Source organism: Pseudorasbora parva, chromosome 2 (assembly GCF_024679245.1).
Source record: "Pseudorasbora parva isolate DD20220531a chromosome 2, ASM2467924v1, whole genome shotgun sequence".
NCBI lineage: Eukaryota > Metazoa > Chordata > Actinopteri > Cypriniformes > Gobionidae > Pseudorasbora > Pseudorasbora parva.
In genome coordinates, this window is record NC_090173.1 from 26815123 (window position 1) to 26835183 (window position 20061).

Sequence of the window (20061 nt, forward strand, 5' to 3'; positions counted from 1 at the left end):
TTAACTTCCTTAAAAAAAATGTATTTTTGTTTGTTATTGGATTTTGCCAAATCATGACCCACTGACTGAAAATAAGTGTTATCATGACCAGCTCAATGCTTATGTTAAAGGTGCCATGGCATGGATTGTTTTATTATTTTATAATGTTTCCTGAAGTGTACTTGTATTGTTAGTATGGTTTTTACATCAAAAAATGTCATGATTTAGAAATAAAAGGCATTTTTTTCTATACTGATATTAGCCCTCTGGCTTGAATGCTCTCTTTCAAGAGGCGTTTCTGCTGTGAACCTCAGTGAAAACACCCACTGTTGTGATTGGCTGACATCTGCATTTGAAATGAGATTATGTGGTGGAAGGGGCGTGGTTTAGTGAGGGATGAGCAGCAGCTGCAGCACTGCCAGTCCAGGGCCGGGACAGTAGTGGTGGAAATTTTGATTCTTTTAAGAGAGTCATTCATTTTCAGTTCGTTCACCAAAATGATTCATTCAAATTCGTTCACTGATTCGTTCAGTAACATTTTTTTTTTATATTACATAAATATGACCGCCGGTGACGAAAAAGAGTGTTATGTGTAATGTCATAAGTCAACGAACCCATTAACTTACAAAAAAACTGATTTGTCTTTATTAAAATGTGCATAATCTACTCATTAAAGCTACACTGTGTGATATTTTCCCCCATCTAGCGGTGAAAAGGTATATGACCATCCAGTGAATATTAAAGGGGGGGTGAAACACTCAGTTTCAGTCAATCTCATGTCAATCTTGAGTACCTATAGAGTAGTATTGTATCCTTCATATCTCCGAAAAGTCTTTAGTTTTATCATATTTATAAAAGAAATATAGGCTGTACCGAGTCTTTACGGAAAAAACCGAGCGCCTGGAGGCGTATCGTGTGGGCGGAGCTAAAGAATGACGATCGCAAACAAAGCGGTGACGTCCTCAAGCGTGGAGAAACCCATCGCTATCTCAGCTTGTTGGACGAGGATTCGATTAGAACTACAAACACGGACAAAATGCGTTAAAAAACTACAAACATGACGAGTGTGCGAGTCCGACGGTTAAAAAGTTTAGATAAAGGGGTTTGAGTGACCAACTATCAATATTTAACCTGACAAAAATATATTTATTCAGTGTTGGCCACATAATATTTCACCTACAGCAGCATTGTGAACTTTTTTAATGACACGTTTGGCCATGAACTTTTAATGCATCATTATATTTAAACTGCAAACACATGAGGAGAGTCTCTGACCCACAAAGACCCACCCATGGCAGATCAACGAGCGGCTACGTTTCTCTCCGATATGGTAGGAGATTAAACTGAATGTGGAGGATTTGAAGTATGACGAATCTGACGATGATTGACAGGGCAGATAAATGGTGACGGGATGCACGTAACTAAGCGACAGAGTCCGTTAAAGATGGCGAAGTAGTATGTCCCGAAGCTTGCATACTTTTCTGCTACACACTCAAAAGTATATACCTTTTCTTCACAAAAAGAGTACATACTTTTAGGACGTAGTATAAGTAGGCGAACTGGGACGCAGCAAAAGCCTCTCGGTCAGTAAAGGGCGTATTCGTTCAGTGATTTCAACCAATCCCATGCTTCGTCACATCTCATACTCGAATGCCATTGGCTTGAGGTTTTGTCATTCTTTGACAGAATGAAACAGTCCACAGAGCTGCTAATAGCGCCACGCTGCGGTGGAGGGAGGAATTTCAGTGAATGAGAAACATGAGTCAATAGACTACATGACCGATTCATTCAACTAAAAGATTTGTTCAAAAAGAACGATTCGTTCACGAACGTAACATCACTACGGGACAGGGGAGCTGGGAAAAGATTGCTGAGAAAGGGTTATTGTACCGAGTTGTTGAGAGCGAGTTTATTTTGTTTGTATCTGCAAAGTTCACTCGTGTTTATTCAGAGCTCTCAATGTTATTTCTCTCATAAAATGCTTTCACCACAACTAACAACAAACACGAAATCGACATGAATACTGTAAGAGCTTCTATTGAGCTTAACAGCGTCATTCATTATAACAGCCGTTTGGACGAGTGTGCACTGCAGATATACGTGTGTTAGACCGATCTGAACATTATAAAGAGTATTCTTTGATCGCTCTCTGTAGTATAATCATTTAAATAACAGATTTTAAATAATTAAGATGTTAAAGAGTCAATGTTTTCTTTCTTTCCTATAGGCACATATTAGAAGAACAGACTATTTGATAAGGATATGTTTGTGTATCCTTTAGCAGACATGCTGACAGGATGACATTTTGACTAGTGTAAATAGCTGTGAGTGTAGACAGTCATGCTCCTTCTCATGTCTCGTATGTTTGGGTTTGTGTAGATGTATGTTCTGCTATCCTTTTAAATGACAAAGGTCAGGGCACAATCATTCTCTGTCAACTTGGTGCAATGTGACCTTTTACCTCTCTGTCTTTTTCTCTCAGTTACTCCTCATCACATGGAGAGACAATCAAAAAAAACATGCGCTGACCATTGTCATTCTCACTCAGGAGCAGTCTGATTGCAGACACCCTTCAGCAGTTCGGTGCAAGCACAGCTGTGTCATGAAACGAGGCTAACACTCAGACGACCCTCAAGGATCTGCTTCCAATAACATGCTCGGGGCTTGGTGAAATGACTTCCTGTGCAGCGATGCACAGGTAAACTGTGTCCAAATAAGCTTAGAATCTTTTAGGAAATGAAATGCAACCCTCAGCCTTGGTATTTGGTAGTTGCCAGTTACTTGCCTGGCTTTTTCTTTGCTCATTTCATCTGTTGTCTAGCGTCTTCTCATTACAAGCCTGTTTGAATATTAATAGTAAATACAGAAAAAATTACTTGGAAGTGTTCAATGTTGAAGTCATATTTTTGAGCATTTCAACCAGCCTGACCAATGGTGGGAGTTTGGGATGAGACTAAGAAGAATAAGAGGCGATTTCGAACACAGCCCAAGGTCGGTGTGTGAAATCAAAGTACTGCCCCATGAAGTCACACACACCATGGGTCATTTCTTGAACAATTCATTAAAAGACTCAGTTTATAAGAATAATTTGTTCATACTTTGGTTGCACAATATGTTTTTGATTCACTAAATAGAACTGGCTTATTGAGAGCCATTTGTTCAGTTCTCTAGCCCTCACTATCAAGTCATTTCTTACCATTATTTCATGGCCGACTGTAGACTGCAAGCTCACATTAAATGTTCAGGTAAAATACTATTTTGCTTACTGTTGCACAACGGTTACAGCAGAGCCAACAAAAAGTGATCCAGGAAACACTGTGCTAGATAGTCTCTAGGGAAGTGGGTTATGGTCCAAGATGAAAAAAAAAACCCTCACAATTGAACTATTGTGCAATTTATTCATAATAAATTGTATACAGTTTATTCATATACAGTGAGGGGTAGTTCTTCATGGGGTGTGATGTATATACAAGTCCAAAACCGTACAAAAAGAATCAGATCCCCTACCTGGAAAATATTAATTAAACAGAAAAAAATGAACAAGTGCCATGGGCCTCGTGTGCACCTGGACCATAGTGGTAACAGAGTAGAGGCAAATTAAAGTGTGTGTGTGTGTGTCAGAGGTGGCACCATTCTGCTGCCAGATCACGACTCCCTCTTAAAATGGTCTCAAAGTTACTGGACTAACTTCAACAACAGCTTTTTTATTTAATGTAGCCTTAATACAGTGTAGTATGACATTGTGCATGCTTTTGTACATTTGTATCTAGTGTATGTAAAGCTCAGCTGCCATAACAGTCCTCTTCATCAGAGGTAGGTTGATGTGGTATGAGCTTGATAGGGTTTGGATCCAGTTAAAGACTCCCCTGGTATTCCTCTTTGCTTGTGCTTTGACTTGGAAAGACTCCAGAGCAGAAGTTCATATTTAGATCAAGTAATCAGATCTGTTTGATGTTTCCTTTGGCAGTGAACATATCTCTGATCTTCTGTGTGTGCATGTTGTTTTTGCTGGTTTGAGACTGGTAGTGTCTGGATGTGTTTAATTGTAAAAAAAAAAATTAAGAAACTTTATAGATTTTTTTTATTTTTAATTTTGTTATTGTTGAAGAAAAGAACTTCTGATCTTTTATAGAGTTTAAATATCCCTGCGCTCTACATTTCTTTCTTTTATGCATCTTTAAGCGTGACAAAGGGCGGGCACACAATGGTTGTTATCAGAGGTTATATGTTAAACGCTTTATTTAAGTGTCTTATCTGCCATTGACTGCTCTTTCCAGTCTGTTTTTATACTGATTGCTGTGGGATTGATTACGTTGACCTGTGTGGTAAAAACTTAATTTTTCCATCTGAGGTAGCTGTAGATAGCATTTTACCTTAGTGTCCTTATATTTATTCTAGGCCATCATTTTTCTTTTTTACTTTGACACATGTCCGACTTAATGTATATACTGTAGTTGTAAATTTGTTCATGTTTTATTGTCTATTATCATTGTTTTGAACCTGACTTCCCCCTTAGTGATTACTACTGCCTATATCCATATCAGTCTATAAGATAATGTGTAATTGCCATGCTCCATGCAAGGGTTGTCAATCCAGCGAAATTACTCATTATCAGCATATTAATGCTGCAGCAATATACTCAACTTATGTGACAATGAATGCGATACTGTGATGATTGACATTGAATAAATATGAATACATTCAATTACAGCAATGACGTATTTCTCAGTTAAGTAAGCACTGTCAAAACAAAGTTATTATTGAATTATTCAGCTAGTAAAAATTACTAGGGCCGGGACTCGATTAAAAAAATTAATCTAATTAATTAGAGGCTTTGTAATTAATTAATCGAAATTAATTGCATTTTAATTGCATATAAATATTTGACCTGCGAACAATGAGAAGTAATTTTTCACATGTATTTTTAGTATACCATTGAATAATGACTGAATACATAAGCTTAATCAACAAAATATAGTTTATTTATTTCAGTCCAGCAGTGCAATGTTTGCCATTAAGTTTAGCAAAAGCATATATGTGATATTTGAGGCTCGATGTGCTGCGGTGATACGCAAATTCCTTGTTGTAGCTTGCACACAACCATGCACTTGACGACGCTTCCAATCTTTCGTTTTTTTAAAACAAAATTTCCCATCCACGGGGCCAAGCTAAGCGGTCTCATCAGCTTCTTCAATCATGTTCACACTGGTTTGTTGTTGTCGTGACAGTGATTAGTTTTATTTTTTTATAGTCAATACTGGTTGATTATGTATCGTTACGTAGGGAGAGGTATATTTTGTTGAGTAATAATTTAGTTTTTCATTTTGTTATTATAAAATAATTCTTGCTTGTTTCACCATTGTACATCTCTAGCATGTTCTGTAGGCTTTGATAATGTAATACACCATTGTGTGTAATGTTTCCTTTTTAGATTGTCTATGTCAGCTATACTTACCAGTCTTCTTTGTTCTCTTTCTGCAGGATGGTTCAAAGCAGAGGCAGTCAAGGAAGAAGACTGTCTCATTCAGCTCCATGCCAAGTGATCGCAAGATGAACAGCACAGCCGCCTGCATGGCCTTCATGATGGAAGGCTGTGAGATGAAGAAAGTTCGCTCCAATTCTCGCATGTACAATCGTTACTTCCTGTTGGACCCTGACATGCGCTGGCTCCGTTGGGAGCCATCGAAGAAAGACTCGGAGAAAGCCAAGCTTGAGATCAAGAGCATCAAAGAAGTTCGATTGGGAAAGAAAACCCCCGTCTTACGCAGCAACGGCCTTTCGGATCAGTTCCCGGATGAGTGTGCATTCTCAATTATATATGGAGACAACTACGAGTCCTTGGATCTGGTCGCAAGCACGGCAGAAGTGGTTAGCACCTGGGTGATGGGACTGCGGTACCTGGTCTCATATGGGCGGCACATGGTGGGTGTAGTCGAACCCAATCAACCTAGTGTAAGAACATCCTGGATTGGGTCAGTGTTTGAGCTTGCTGATCCAGAAAGGCAAGGACACATTGACTTATTCCGGGCCACCCAAATCATCAAGGGTCTCAATCCTGGCATGAGGGAGCCTCGCATTGAACTGAAGTTCAAAGAGCTGCAAAAGGCCAAGGATTGCTATGGTGAAGGCATCGATTTAGACACGTTTGTAGAAGCCTACTGCGAACTGTGCACACGCCCTGAGATATTTTTCTTGCTGGTGCAGTTCTCCAGCAACAAAGAGTACCTGGACTCCAAAGACTTGATGCTCTTTGTGGAAGTGGAGCAGGGAGTGGAGGGAGTCACAGAAGAAATGTGTCGGGAGATTGTGCACAAGTACGAACCCTCCGCTGAAGGACGTAACAATGGCTACTTATCCATAGATGGCTTCACACACTACCTCCTGTCATCCGAGTGCCACATTTTTGACCCACAGCACAAGCATGTTTGTCAGGATATGACACAGCCCCTTTCACACTACTACATCAATTCTTCCCACAACGCCTCACTTTTGGAAGATCACTATTGGGGCTCATCAGACCTCAGTAGCTACGTTAGGGCGCTGCGCATGGGTTGTCGAAGCATTGAGGTTGTAGTCTGGGATGGCCCTGACTGTGAGCCCGTAGTCTATGTTGGTAGCTCTGTTGCATCCCAACTGGCCTTCTGTAAAGTTCTAGATGTTATTAACCAGTATGCCTTCGAGAGTTCAGAGTATCCACTAATCCTTTGTCTTGTCACACACTGCAGTATTCCCCAACAGAGGGTCCTGGCTCAACACCTGAAGAAGATTCTTGGGGACAAACTGCACATTGAGCCTCCTAATATGGAGGACCATTATTTGCCCTCCCCTGAGAAACTCAAGGGAAAGATACTCATCAAAGGGAAGCGCCTGCCAGCAGACTCTCGTGACTCTGAAGGAGAGGTCACAGATGAAGAAGAAGGCTTTGAGATGTCCAGAAGAATGATGGGTGGAGAAGATAAGGATCAGCTCAACGGAATTGGCTGCAAACGATTACGACTCTGCAGAGAACTTTCAGACTTAGTCACCCTCTGCAAGTCTGTGCAGTTCCGTGACTTTGAGATGTCGAAAAGGGATCAGAGGTATTGGGAGATTTGCTCCTTTAATGAGGTTGATGCCAACCACTTTGCCAACGAGTTTCCTGAGGACTTTGTCTCTTACAATAAGCGATTTCTATCACGGGTGTACCCAACGCCCATGCGCATTGATGCAAGCAACATGAATCCACAGGACTTCTGGAAGTGTGGCTGCCAAATTGTGGCAATGAATTACCAGACTCCAGGTTTGATGATGGATTTGAACCTTGGCTGGTTTAGACAAAACGGCAACTGTGGCTATGTCCTGCGTCCAGCAATAATGCGTGAGGAGGTGTCGTATTTCAGTGCCAACGCTCGTGACTCACTTCCTGGAGTCTCAGCCCAGCTCCTCCACATCAAGGTGATCAGCGGTCAAAACCTACCAAAGCCTCGAGGCTCTGCTGCTAAAGGCGATGTGGTAGAGCCATACATCTATGTGGAGATCCATGGAATTCCTGCAGACTGCACAGAACAACGCACAAAAACTGTCTCGCAAAATGGTGACAATCCGATTTTTGATGAAAGCTTTGAGTTCCAGATCAACCTTCCCGAATTGGCTGCTTTACGTTTTGTTGTACTTGATGATGACTACATTGGCGATGAGTTTATTGGCCAGTACACCATTCCTTTTGAGTGCTTGCTTCCTGGCTACCGGCACGTACCACTGCAGTCACTTACAGGGGAGTTTTTGCCTAACACCACGCTGTTTGTTCATGTTGCCATTACAAACCGACGAGGTGGGGGTAAGGCCCATAAGAGGGGTCTCTCTGTGAGAAAGGGGCGCAAAGCAAGGGAATACACCTCTACTAAGACCACAGGGATCAAAGTAGTGGATGAGCTCTTCAGGGCATCAACACAGCCACTACGGGAAGCAACAGACCTACGGGAAAATGTACAGGTAGGGTCTTTTCAGGGTCAATGTTTTTAAGATTTGGTTGTTGAGTTTGTTTGCTCCTAAGCTTTTTGAGATATTGCCGTTCTGACAGCAAGCATTGATATACAAGTACTAATGATATTTGTATAGCTATTTGTATTGGAGTAATCAATGATAGCAGTGACTGTGCCCACTATAGTAGATTCTCTCTACATGGCACAAAATATATTTTTATGTAAGTGAAATTTGCTTGCAATGCCACATGAAGGTCTTACAATGAAAAAAAAAAATGCTTCCCTGTGGAATGGCATCAGCTGTCACTTTTAGTCTTGAAATCTGCCTTGGCCCTACGGGCAGTTTAAGGGAGGTGAAGGTGATGTAACAAGGATTATGACAACATGGTATTGAAATCACACACTTGAAATTACCTGTGAAGTCAGGGACAGGTAGTAAGTGAGAGAGTTAATGATACAAGAAAAATAAAAGCTTTTGTTGTTGAGCTAATTAGTAATGCCCTTAAAACTGGATACCCATTTCGTTTCTAAAGATGTTTTTATATCTTTCACAAAATGTGTTTTTACAGATAAGAGAACTTATCTGAGAGACTATGGATGTTTCTCAAATGCTAATGTTAATCATGTTTTGTCCCTGAATACTAGTGGAAGAGGGAAATTGCTGGGTTACAAAGGCAATACATCATTCCAGTTCATGTAATGAAAGATTGGGTGCAAGCTGCAAATAATATTGATTTCAATGCTCAGCAGATTTAACATGCTGTCCTCTTGTGCATGGTCCTAATTTAAGAAGACTAAAACCTCAAAGGACATCCCATTAGATGATTATAGACAGAAAACATATGGCGAGCTTGAGCTGTCCTTCTGCTCTGGATCTCCCCCTTGTCTTTAAATTTGTGCACGTATGCGTGTAAGTGTTGTGTTATTTAATTTGCCAGAATGCCTGCTGTTCCTTTATCACAGATCTGTGTTTTTGCATACATACATTTTCTCGCATTGTCCATTTCTCTGGTGTTCACATTGATAGTAAAATGTGTTTCTAGTCATTTACATTTGTATTTATTTGGCAGATGCTTTTATCCAAAGCTACTGACGGTGCTTTTAATGTGTCCATAAAATCAGTTCTTGCATTCCCCTGCAAAGTGACCTCGCAACTTTGCCGATATTGGATGCTTAAATTATGCATTGTGTATTTTTAAATTTAGATTACCCTTGCCATAATCGTATGCTAATTTTTAAAACTAATTTAACACTGTTAAATATGATCTTTAGAATATTACAAAATTAATACCTTTTTGTATTGCACATTTTTAATGTTGTGATGCCTGAATTCACTTGAAGCATGTTTTACTACAGAGCATTTATACTTTTTAATGTTTTAAATAATTGTCACTTTTTGAATAGGATTTTAGTTGCATCCGATTCTTAAACCATGTTTTATTTATTAGTAAAGTACTATTTAAACATCAGACCATTGACCAAATTGCTGTTCATTTAAAGAACCACATTTCATTTATTGTTGTGTGTTGTATGTGGTTCTCAAAATGTTAATTCCAAAAGATGTTCTTTTAAATTCTGTCTGAGGTGAAGAGAATCCAGCCTTGTGAGAACAAAATTATGAATTACTTTTTTCAAAGCATACAAAGAGAAAAATAATCAGGCCCAGAATAGACACTATTAAACGGCGAAAAGGGTAAGGAAAATGTATTTAAACCTTTTTTAAAGAGAGCCCTAATTTAGCCTCCTTGAAGTCACTGTGCAGTTCAAACAGTGAATCCGTTCCCTATTAGCCAGTTCCTCAACTGATTAGAGAAACTGATGCATGTCCAAAGAGAAGAGAAGAAGGGAGGAGGGTGCAGGAAAACACTCCTTTCATGCTTAACCGTGCAAGCAGTTAAAGGAAACACAGTGAACAACGTCGGTCACAGACTGCAGAATGTGTGTAGGGTTTTAATGCTGCTATTAAGAATTCATCTGTTGTGTAACACTTTATTTTTTCCTGGTGTGTCTTGGAATAAAATCAGGGAAGGTGAGGGCAGAGCGCTAGTATCGAGAGCCAAATGATCCTGTACTTGGCAGGATGTTATTCTGCTCTATCGCTTATAAAGTTTCAACATCAATCTGTCTGCTGCTTCCTCTTTCTCGGTGTCTCTCTACACTTAAACAGCACGGTCACCCTGGTGTCATAGCAGTCCCACAGGAAGCACTGTTTGTGTAGAATGATCTGTCACTTCTGTGGACCGCTCTCTCACACTAATGAAATAACAACTTCAGCACAGACTCGCACAGACCAGTGATTAGCTTATGCTTACATTTTTATTTTTGAAAGCACATCTTGAACTATTTTAGTCTCACAGAGCCATTTGTAGTTGTGGCTTGCATGTCAGATTTAAATTTGATGCTATCGATCAATCATGAGGAAGTAATCTTTCAATTTAGGCAAAAAAATATGGTTGCATTGCAACCATATTGGAGCCTAGTCTAAATCTGAATCTGCTTTGCTTTAAAACAGGACATATTGGAGTGCACATTACTCAGTGTATACTATGCACACTGTCATGAGTCAGCACTTTTTACTAGCACAACATCCTGTCTAAAGTTAACCTGCCTGAGCTTTTTAATTGTGTCTGAAGCACAGAGCCAGTAAGTGGATGAATTAGACTTGTGCTGCAATATTTCATGGGTAAATATGAGTATTTCATGGTCATGGAGCGACAGTTTTATGCCTCGATGACAATAATAAATCACAGCTGTTTTACCATGAGAACTTTAAAAACAACTATTGAGTTTCATGATAATGTACTTCTGCTTTAGGAAGATAGTATTGCTCAAATGTTGCTTTTTATAGTTCTAAACACAGAAGAAGTTGTTTGTTTCATTGTAGCATCACCTTAGAATTTTCACAAAATGATAAAGCCATGTGATTTTCTTTCTATCATGTAATATCAGCTGATTCATTGAAAGGATCTGACTCGAAAAAAACATTTGTTCATGAATCAGAAATGGCTAATTCTCTCTTAAACATGTCAAGGAGGACTAAGAGCAGATGCTTTAATGTTTTTATGATGTTAAAATGGGGACCAATCCCCATTTATTTCAATATTATTTTACCTGTCAAAAAAGGGATTAATCTTATGAATTCTGACCAATATTTAAAAAGTATAATGAAACCGTAAAAATTACAACAACAAAAAAACATTTTATTTGTTCAGTTGTTTATTTGTTTATTCTCTTATTTTAATGAGGTAAGAGAGATATATAAATTGCATTTATATTTCACTTTTAATTATTATTATGTTTTTTTTTTATATACTTTTTCCCTAGCGCCCCCTTGTGGCCTCATATCCTTGTTTTAGAAAACCCAGTTCATGATTACTCCTTTTGTGTTCCATAAAAGAAAGCCTTCAGTTTAGGACAAAAAGTTCCTTAAAAGTAAAAGTTAGGGAAAAGTAATGAGTTTATACATTTTACATACCTTCACTTTCCATATGCTCAAATTTGCAATCTACATTCTTAAGAGTTTTTTTCTCTCTTTCTCTATTGGGTCACTTGCTAATTCAAATTCCAATGAATCCAATCACCCTCCATTTTTTGTTCTCAGCTCAATTTGTTGCCATATCTATAGTCACAATAGTCTGTTTTTACACTATAATTTTCATCCATGTTCACATAATAGCTCAGCTAGCGTGACCCCCATCAACCCCCCCCCAGTCCCCCACTCTTCCTGACCCATGCAAACACAAACACCCTTGTTTTCACAAACACAGGACGAAGTGTCTGGAACACATTATCCGAGCGTGCGCCGGAAGAAGCTCTTTCCCGCGCTCTCCTGGCCTGAGCCACGCTGTTTGTGTGTGAATTCAATTACACTATTTGGATCATGCAGCAAAGAGTTCATTAAACTGAAAATAACAAAAATGTATGATGAATGGAGAGGAAAAAAATAGTGCATTAGACAGATAGAGGAGCTCATTTTGTTTACATGTGTGGGTGGGTGTGTGCTAGCTGATAGCTCTCTTATATGAACAAATAGTCCAAATCTTAAACAGTAATATTTAAACACTCCAATACTTTCCCTTACACACAAGCATCATTTGTTTTGTTTTTTTGTAATTTTGTTAACCAATGTGGTAGGTAGGTGTGTGGGGATGTTTTGGTATTCCTGTGAGGACCTTTTTTCTGACGATTTCCCAAGAGAAAAGCAAATCCTGTTGAAAGCGTTTTTCAGGGGTCGTCTCAAAGGGAACACAGATTAATAAATGTGCTAAATATAAACTCTCGCGTGTAAAAAAGTATGTAAATGCACATGTCTGTAAATGGTTATCGGCTTGACACATGCTTTCATGAGACCAAAAGAGCATTGTAGTTCCCCCCCAAAATAAAACATCTGTCATCATTTACTCACTCTCATGTTGTTTCAAATCCGTATGACTTTCTTCAGTGGAACAAAAAGATATTGTAATGTTTTGAAGGACCGTATATTGGGATCCAATATTGTTTTAACCTCATCAGTTTGCAAAATATCTCTTTCTATTCCATATAACATCTTCTTTTGTGCTGTTTCCTTTTGCAGTTGATAATTAGACAGCTCTGATGTACAGTCTGATGAGGTCTGGGTATTTCTTGAATTATAAAGAATCTAGTGTACTGTATATGTAGATGCAAAGAGACTCACAGTCAGGGTACGAGTGGAAAAAAATGCAATTATGACTTTCTGATAAAAATTGCAAGTGCAATATAAAATGCATTTTTAAAGCTGTAAATGTGCAGTGCTTGTTTGTAGATCTGAACAATTTGGTCAAAATGGTGTGATTATACAGCAATATAACTATAAAATATTATTATTTTTATTATTAGTGGTGGTAGAAGTTGTAGTGATATTAAAATAAAATATTACTATTATAAGAATTTAACTGCAAAATAAAAAGTCTTAAGTATTTAAGTATTTAAATGATTCAATTTGCCATTATCTTATGCTCATTGAAAAATGCTTAACGTGGGTGTCAATCCAGCCTTGTGAAAAGGCATATACAAAGAAAACACAGAGAAACTCCCCTGTGGAACACCTTTAAAGGGGGGGGAATAATACTATAGTATAATACTATCAAGAAGTATTGCATCCTTCATATCTCTGAAAAGTCTTTAGTTTTATTATATTTATTTATATATATTTATTATATAAAAAACTGAGCGGCTGGAGGCGTATCGTGTGGGCGGAGCTAAAGAATGACGAGCGCGCACAAAGTGGTGACGTCCTCAAGCGTGGAGAAGACAACGCTACCCTAAATAAACTATAGCAATCAATCAGATTCAACTAATACATATATGATCCAGAATCAGATCTAGAGGCTGAAATAAATTGAACAGGGGAAGCAACAACAGCAGGACGTCCGTCTCTGTGGTATGTACTGTATTTAGTGGCCTGTCAACATTTGCGTTTGTTTACTCGCAGTTTATGAGGACGTGATTTGGTTTATGGACTATTGGATGCGACTAAACCTTAGCAGTAGCAAGCAAAACGGTTTTGCACGTCAGACTAGTGTAACGTTATACATAGAACAACAATAGAGTAACCGTTGACGAAGCACACTTTGTGAGAACGCTAGGTTTATGTTTGGGTGATTTTTCAATAAACAAACTGACACCTATAGTGGTCAGCTAAACAAATGTATTTAAACACACACCATACATCGCATGCTCCATTGATGAATTAACTAACGTTATATACGATTGTGTTGTTTACTGATGTTTACTTGCGCGACGATAGCCAACAACATAGACATTTGAAGCAGTTTTACTCACCACCTGCTTCCAAAACACGACCGTGAACCTTTATCGTCACCGCTCCGTCAAAAACACACTTCTTTGTTGATTTCGTGAAGTCCTGACAGCAGTGACCATGGAGATCCACTTTTGCGACGCGACTGAAGCAATGTTGTAAAGCTTCCCGTCATTTCTACGTTCAAATCGGTTCAAATGCAGCGCTGCCTTCCCAGAATGCCTTGCGGGCGCATTAAAGTCGCTTGACGTCACCCATAGGAATAAAGTGGAGTGCGGTGCGACAGAAGTGTTCACGGATGAGTGGATCTGCAGCTGAGAGCAGTGTTTATGGGCGTGCATTTGCTCTTTCGCCTCAGTCACGCGCGCGCACACCCTACCTACCTTCCGCTCTGTCGAAGTCAAGCCGACCCATACTCGAAAAAGACTCTCTGAAACTTGTTAGAAACCGGAAGGAGTATTTTTGACACAGAAATACTCCATCAAACGCCCAACATTAGTTTTTGAAACTTTGTCTTTGTTTAGGATGGGAATCCAAGTCTTTAACAGTGTAAAAAGCTCAGTATGCATGAAACAGCATTTCACCCCCCCTTAACGTCTCATCCGAAGGACCTTCTGCACTAACTAATTGGACGTATGACAGAGTATTTCTGTGCCAAATACACTCATTCAGGGTTCAAATAAGTTTCAGAAAGTTTTTTTTTTCCAATTATGGCCCTGTATGACTTCATAAAGGGCAATATTCATTGTATGGACACATCTCCCGCAAGAGCCCGATAAATCTGATAACACTAAAACCTATTTGGAGATCTAAAGGATGCAATACTACTCCATATAGGTTCCTAAAGGGTTAGTTCACCCAAAAATTGAAATGCCCTCATTAATTACTTACCCTAATGTCGTTCGACACCCGTAAGACCTTTGTTCATCTTCGGAACACAAATGAAGATATTTTTGTTGAAATCCGATGGCTAAGAAAGGCCTTCATTGACACCAATGTCATTTCCTCTCTCAAGACCCATAAAAGGCACTAAAGATGTCGTTACAAAGCCTACAAATCTCACTACAGTGGCTCTAGGATCATTTTATGAAGCGACGAGAATAGTTATTGTGTGCAAAAAAATGTTTTTTTAATAACGAATAAGTCGTTATTAAAAAAACATTTTTTTGCACGCAATAACTATTCTCGTCTATAGTGATGCCGATTTCAAAACAAAGTTTTAAACGTTATGAATCAGTGTATCGATTCATGATTCGTATCGCCAATGTCACGTGATTTTAGCAGTTTGACATGAGATTCGAATCATGAATCAATACGCTGCTTCATAACCGTTCTAAACTTTTTGAAATCAGCCCATCACTATATAAGTCGTTATATATTTATTTTATTTTTTTATTAAAAACTATTCTCGTCGCTTCATAAAATGATTGTAGAGCCGCTGTAGTGATATGGGCTTTGTAACGACGTCTTTAGTGCCTTCATGGGTCTTGAGAGAGGAAATGACATTGGTGTTAATGAATGCCTTTCTGAGCCATTGGATTTCAACACAAATATCTTCATATGTGTTCTGAAGATGAACGGAGGTCTTACGGGTATCGAACGACATTAGGTTAAGCAATTCATGAGAGCATTTAAATGTTTGGGTGAACTAACCCTTTAAGATTAATATGTGCTTGTTATGTACCCTAGCTTCTCTTTGTTGATGGCAACTGTTTTAAGCGCTTCTTATTAAAAGTTTGGGAATATGGTTGCAGTATGTTACTTTCACAAATGCAGGTCATAAGCGACCCACACAGCTGATGCAGAGATTTATGGAAAACCATGCCTCTCTAAGGCATTGAAAACACCAGATCATGAGTTGCTCGTGTGTAAAAGGACACAGTGCCACGCTTTACTCTGAGACACACAGCGCATATATTTAAGTAAATGTATTATTAGATAAGCGCACGAAGCCATATCACGATTTCGGTTTAAATCTGATTAATTGTGAAGCCTATAAGGTCTCTGGGCAGGTAAACAGGATTGTTATGATCAGTGTCAGCTTAAGAGCAGCTGTCCATCCTCTCAATTGCTTACTTAATACTCTTGTTAATCAGACTGCAAACAACCCAAAATCCAAGTGGTCTGAGACCTTAATGTCATGGGAACTCAAACCATGCTGATCTTCTCTCAAAGGCCTTCTGTGTTTACAGAACTCTCATTAAAAAAATAAAAAATTCTCAAAAGGGTATCATTCCTAATAATGTCCTGAACCAAGACAACATTTTTGGCAAGAGCAGTTCTTAGACTCTCAGTGGTGATTTTGTTCTCCAGCATTACTTATTAGAAGGCAAAGCTTTGTCCTTTCTGCATCTCTCCGGGACTTGACGAGCTGAATGCGTTTTTATTACGAGCTAGTGCGTGACTTTGATCTGGCTTCCAACTTCACAGAGTGCTGTGTCCTCTTGTGCACTTTCAACAATTACTGAGCAAAAACAGAGAGGAAAGTTAAATTCCCTTAGTTGAGGTAAACATGAGCTTATCCATGGTCAGTGGTAAATGTATTTGAATATAACCACACTGTGTGTGGTGTTGCTGTGGGTAGTCAGGCATTTATCTTGAATGTGAAACTGACCTACAGTTTACATATAGGTCACTAAAGCTAATGTCTTCTCTGCTATGTTTTTCTTTAGAATGCCACAGTGTCATTCAAGGAGCTCTGCGGCCTGACTCCGGCAGCTAACATGAAACAGTGTATCCTGACTGTGTCCTCCTGGCTGATGAACAGTGAGAGAGCGCTACGGGTAATGGTGAATCTCAGCGAGGCCTACCCCACCATGGAAGCCCATGGCCCCATTCCAGAACTACTGCGTAAAGTCCTCACCGCTTATGACACGGTACGGTGAAATTCAACAGCCTGACCCAAAGAGTATGCAACGCAATGTGCTAGCACTTGCGAACCATAAAAATATATTAGGCTCTGGTAAAATACTGTGGGACACAACATGTACATGTATACATAATAGTTCAGCTCGAATATTGCATTAACTTGTTTAGTAGCTGTAGTGCGAAAATGAACAAAAATTATAGAAATTTGATACTCTGTGATGTATACTATGCCAGGATAAAGAGATGTGTTTTTAATCTAGATTTAAACTTGACAAAGTGTGTCTGCCTGCTGTACAAGGCTAGTAACACTATTCCAGAGTTTGGGTGATCAAAGTATGAATAGGACTTCCATCTGCAGGTTATTTTGATATTCTAGGTATTGTCAACTGGCCAGAGTTTTGAGATGGCAGTAGATGAGCTTGCTCCAGTACTAAACCACTTATTGCTTTGTAATTTAATAGCAAGATTTTAAAATGAATGCAATGTTTATTGGAGAGACAAAACAGTGTTAACAGAACCGGGCTAATATTGGCATACTTCCTGGTACTAGTAAGAACTCTAGCTGTTACCTTTTGGACCAGTTGGAGATTGTTTATTACAATATATTATTATATAATTACAATAACCTAGGTCGTGTGTGTGTGTGTGTGTGTGTGTGTGTATATATATATATATATATATATATATATATATATATATATATATATATATATATATATATATACATGCAAATATTTCTTAAATATATGCATGTATGTATGTGTATTCAAATATACAGTCATGGTCAAAATTGTTGGTACCCCTGGTAAATATGATCAAATATAAAAAATGTAAAAAAAATTATCTGCATTCTTTATCCTTTTGGTCTTTTATTTTAAAAAATCACAAAAATCCAACCTTACGTTTAAGTAAAATAATTGAAAATGGGGGGTAAATCACATTATGAAAAATTATTTTCTCTAAAACATGTTGGCCACAGTTGTTGGTACCCCTAGAATTTTAAATGAGTAAAAGGAGTATAAATTCACAGGAGTATAAATTAGGGATGCACCGAATATTCGGCAACCGAAATTATTCGGCCGAAAATAGCCAAAAAAGCACTTTCGGCATTCGGCCGAATAAGTAAAAAGGCCGAATAATTTTTGCCGAACAATGACGTTTTTAATGAAGCGATCAAAAAGTAACCCACGTAGAGTGAAAGCCGCGTGCTTTATGCAGCAAACATGTCAGCAGTGTGGAAGCTCTGTTTAGTGCTGCATCTCATGTCATCGATGAGAAGAGGAACTGACTTTCATGTGAGAAAGCAGAGAAGCTACTTTTCATAAAGAAGAACCTGCCACTTTTCCTGAAGAAGTAGGCTAAGTAGGCTTATGTCTAGGACAGTTATTTATTTGTTGTGGGTTCATCCACATTTTTTGCACTATTCAATGCACATTTGTTGTTGTAGACATACAGAGTTACATTCTACATACTAATTATTTATTTTAAGTTATGTTGTGCTTAGTTTGTATAATATCTGCTGGAATGTTAAAAAAAATTCAGTGTTAAATAAATATTTTGAAATTGTATTTTTGTTATTTGATTTATTTCTCAGAAAAGCAACACAAAATAGTAAAAAGCAAATTTTTACTATTTAATAATTGTAATGGTAAAAAAAATTGCCAAATAAATGGAAAAAATGCGAAACACCGCGTTCGGTATTCGGCCTTCGGTCTTCGGCCAAGCATTTCATTATTATTCGGTTTCGGCTTCGGCCAAGAATTTCATTTCGGTGCATCCCTAGTATAAATATAAGGAGGCAGAAAAGCCATATTCCCCATAATCATTTATCACAATGAGTGAAACCAAAGAATATAGTTCTGATGTGCAGGAAAATTATTGTTGAGCTTCACAAAATAGAAAGAGGCTGTAGGAAAATAGCTTAAGCATTGAAAATCCCCATTTCCACCATCAGGGCAATAATTAAGAAGCTCCATTTAACTAAAGATGTTACAAATCTGCCTGAAAGAGGACATGTGTGTATATTGACCTAATGCAGAGTGAGGAGGAACATTTGACTACATAAAGACTCTTCAAGGATCACAGATGGAGAATCACAGAGATTAGTTGAGTCTTGGAGTCAGAAAATATATATATATTTTTTTTAAACTCAAACAACCACTGCATCACCACATGTTGTTTGGGAGGGATTCAAGAAGAATCCTCCTTGCTCATCCATAAACAAACTCCAGCACATTCAGTTTTCAGACACGACTGGAACGTCAAAAGGGACTGGTTCTGTGGTCAGATGAAACTATAAAAAGAGCTTTTTGGCAGCAAATCTACCAGATGGGTTTGGTGCGAACAGGGATAAAAAGTCCCCCATGCCCAAGGCTAAAATTACCACTGGATCTTTAATGTTGAGGGCCTATTTTTTTGCTGGAGGTCCTGGACATCTTGTTCAGATACATTTTATCATGGATTTGAGCAAATACCAAAAGATAAAAAATCAAAACCTGACCGCTTCTGCTAGAAATCTTATAATGGGCTGGGATTGTATCTCCCATCAGGACAATGATCCAAAACAAACATCAAAATCAACACACGAACGTGTCACTGAGCACAAAATGAAGCTTCTCCCATGACCGTCCCAGTTTCCTGACCTGAACCCTATAGAAGATGTGTGGCTGAACTGAAGAGGAGAACACCAGCATAGATCTGGGAATCTGAAGGATCTGGAGAGATTCAGTATAGAGGAATGGTCTCTGATCTCTATTCAGGTGTTCTCCAAACTCATCAGGCCGAGAAGTCTCAGAGCTGTTATCTTGGGAAAAGGAGGTTGTAAATAGTATTTAATAAAAGGGTACCAACAATTGTGGCCTACGTGTTTTGGAGAAAAGCATTAATTTCATAATGTGTTTTACCCCCCATTTTCAATTATTTTACTTTAATGAAAGGGTTAGATTTTTGAGAATTTTTTTTATAAAAGATCAAAAGGATAAACAATGCAGATTTATTTTTACAGCCATATTTGATCATTACCACGACTGTACATAATAATTATACTCAGTACACACATTTATTATGTAAACACAAACTTATATTTTGGATGTGATTAATTGATTTGACAGCACTAAATAATGATTTTTTTTTTCAAAATCTGAAAATATAGTTGTGACTATGGATGTATAATCAGTAATACTGAATATATAGTAATAAACAGTGTGTTTCCCAGACATTGATTTATTTGTGGCTGCCCACCACAATATAATACATTGAGCAAAAATACATTTTAGTTCTTTGCACTAGATTGTGGTGGCCTGGAAATGTATTTAAGTTCTCATAATTACGGAAGCCCTGAACGGCCATGGATAATAATTTTTTTTTCTGTCTTGTTATGTCGTGATCACGAGTTAATTATCTTGTGATCTCAAGATAACAAAAGTTGTTTTCTCGTGATAACGACATAATTTTCTCGTGATCTCGAGATAACAA

General features: G+C 38.3%; 1 protein-coding gene across 2 annotated transcripts in view; it reads left to right on the plus strand.

Annotated features, from left to right (window-relative positions):
* plcl5 (phospholipase C like 5) overlaps positions 1-20061 on the plus strand; it is a 94897-nt gene that overhangs the window by 53330 nt on the left and 21506 nt on the right. The window contains exons 1-3 of one of the 2 annotated variants that reach the window (XM_067413995.1): positions 2536-2677; positions 5461-7950; positions 16392-16595. In XM_067413995.1, the coding sequence (XP_067270096.1) occupies positions 5512-7950; positions 16392-16595 (2643 nt within the window). In that variant the 5' untranslated portion in view covers positions 2536-2677; positions 5461-5511. Of the gene's footprint in view, positions 1-2535; positions 2678-5460; positions 7951-16391; positions 16596-20061 lie in introns of those variants that run through there. The other variant, XM_067413986.1, reaches the window with a different exon arrangement.